General features: G+C 36.2%; 1 protein-coding gene across 1 annotated transcript; it reads right to left on the reverse strand.

Annotated features, from left to right (window-relative positions):
* Positions 1-512: 512 nt before the first annotated feature.
* On the reverse strand, positions 513-1,139 carry LOC141614748 (trypsin inhibitor B-like). Its single transcript, XM_074433494.1, has one exon. The coding sequence runs from the start codon at positions 1,137-1,139 to the stop codon at positions 513-515; it is 627 nt and encodes a 208-aa protein (XP_074289595.1).
* Between the last annotated feature and the right edge of the window lie 741 nt (positions 1,140-1,880).

The raw sequence follows: 1,880 nt of genomic DNA on the forward strand, positions 1-1,880 counted from the left end.
AACCTCGGTTTGCGGAAGCGGTGGCAGTATATGACGGTCTGCAAGAGGCACAGATACGTGGTCACCAAGATGTAGTGGTGGAAAGTGACTGCCTTCAGGTGATTGAAGCGCTGCAAGCACAACGTAATGGGAGGAGTTTGTTTTTATTACTTATCGAAGACATTCTATCGTTTTCAGTTAGTTTTCATTCGGTTATTTGGTCGCATACGAGTCGCATTAATAACTCGGTGGCCCATGCTTTAGCTCATGTTTTTCCTAGGATAGATGGTAAAACTTTATGGTCGAACTTGTTACCTCCTGTTGCGGACTCTGCGGTGGCGTATGATTTATCTTTAATATAGTAATACCCTTCGGGGTGTTTTCCTCAAAAAAAAAAAAACTTATATTAAATATTGGGTCACTCCAAAGTTTCCAAATAAAGGAAATCAACAAGAACATGCATATTGGTATGAAATCACACGACAATCTTTAAGGAAATGAAAGTACTTGGTACAAGAGAATGCAAACGAAACCTAAGATTTCTGAAACTTAACGTGAAGAGGAACTCCATTCTCATTGACGACCAAAGCCATAACGTCGGGATCCGAAGTTTCTTTAACAATGACATCCACACACCTATCCAAGATATTACAATATTGTACTTTGTAAACACCCGACTTGTTATCGTCAGCCCTCTTGATCTTAAACGTAGGATTACTTAAAATCATCGTATTTCCCGTTACGACATAGCCAGGAAAACGTGACCCAAATGGCAAATCCACTTGCCACGTCATAACCTCAGGGCAGTTTTTGCCCTTGTAATTAAACCGGAAATTGAGTCGGTCTCCCTCACGGATATCGGTTATTAAAGGGGAGACCGAGAACTTAAGAGAGACTGCAGTTGACGATAAGGCTACATGAAACGGGCAAGCATTGACCGTCGAGGTCAGGCCTATACCCTTAACTTTTGGGGATAGTTTCTCAATCGTATTTGCAGGGAGGAATACGTAAGAAGCGCCTTTTTCGATAGGATTGCCCTCAGTGTCTAACACTTTAGGGCTAAGAATTTTTACATCTTGGGCGACATTGGAGGGAGCCATTAACAAGACGATGAGAAATGATATTATGGTTAAACCGAGTAGCTCGAAAATCTGATTCATTTTCGTACTAGTTTTTTTTTTTATAAAAGAAAAAAATTATGTTGGATGTATAACAACAATATTGTAATTGGTGAAGAAGAAATTATGGATGTTATCCCTATTTATACACAAATAAGATCATACATCATGTTGTACAGGAAGCATGGTACATAAAGCCCATATATTACATATTAAACTATTTAAGCCCAAAAAAAAATTCTACACATCTCCATTTTTCCCTAATTCTGATCTCTTCAGTCGACAAACCCTACCCCTTCTTTCTCTTCTCTAAATTTCTCTTAAACGATCCGTAATTCTGATTCTAATATGGTGAAAAGAAATCAATTGACATCATAATCAAGGAGGAAAAACGCATCTAATAATATTTTGGTGAACGAGAAGCAATTTACATCATCATCAAGAAGGAAAAATGGATCTAATAATACTTTGAGGTAAATTTCTACACCAATCATACGAACTATTATTAGAAGAATACAAATTCAAAAATTCGAGTATATAAGAATACGAGCTATTAAGATAAGAATATGAGCTAATGTAAAAAAATTACGAGCTTAAAAGAATCACGAACTTAAAAATACAAGCACATGAGAATACGAGCTATTAAGATAATAATACGAGCTAATGTAAAAAAAATACGAGTTTAAAGGATTACGAGTTTAAAAATACTAGCGCATAAGAATATGAGCTATTAATATAAGAATACGAGCTAATTTAAAAAGAATACGAGCTTAAAAGGATCAA

This window comes from Silene latifolia, chromosome 11 (genome assembly GCF_048544455.1).
Source record: "Silene latifolia isolate original U9 population chromosome 11, ASM4854445v1, whole genome shotgun sequence".
Classification (NCBI taxonomy): Eukaryota; Viridiplantae; Streptophyta; class Magnoliopsida; order Caryophyllales; family Caryophyllaceae; genus Silene; species Silene latifolia.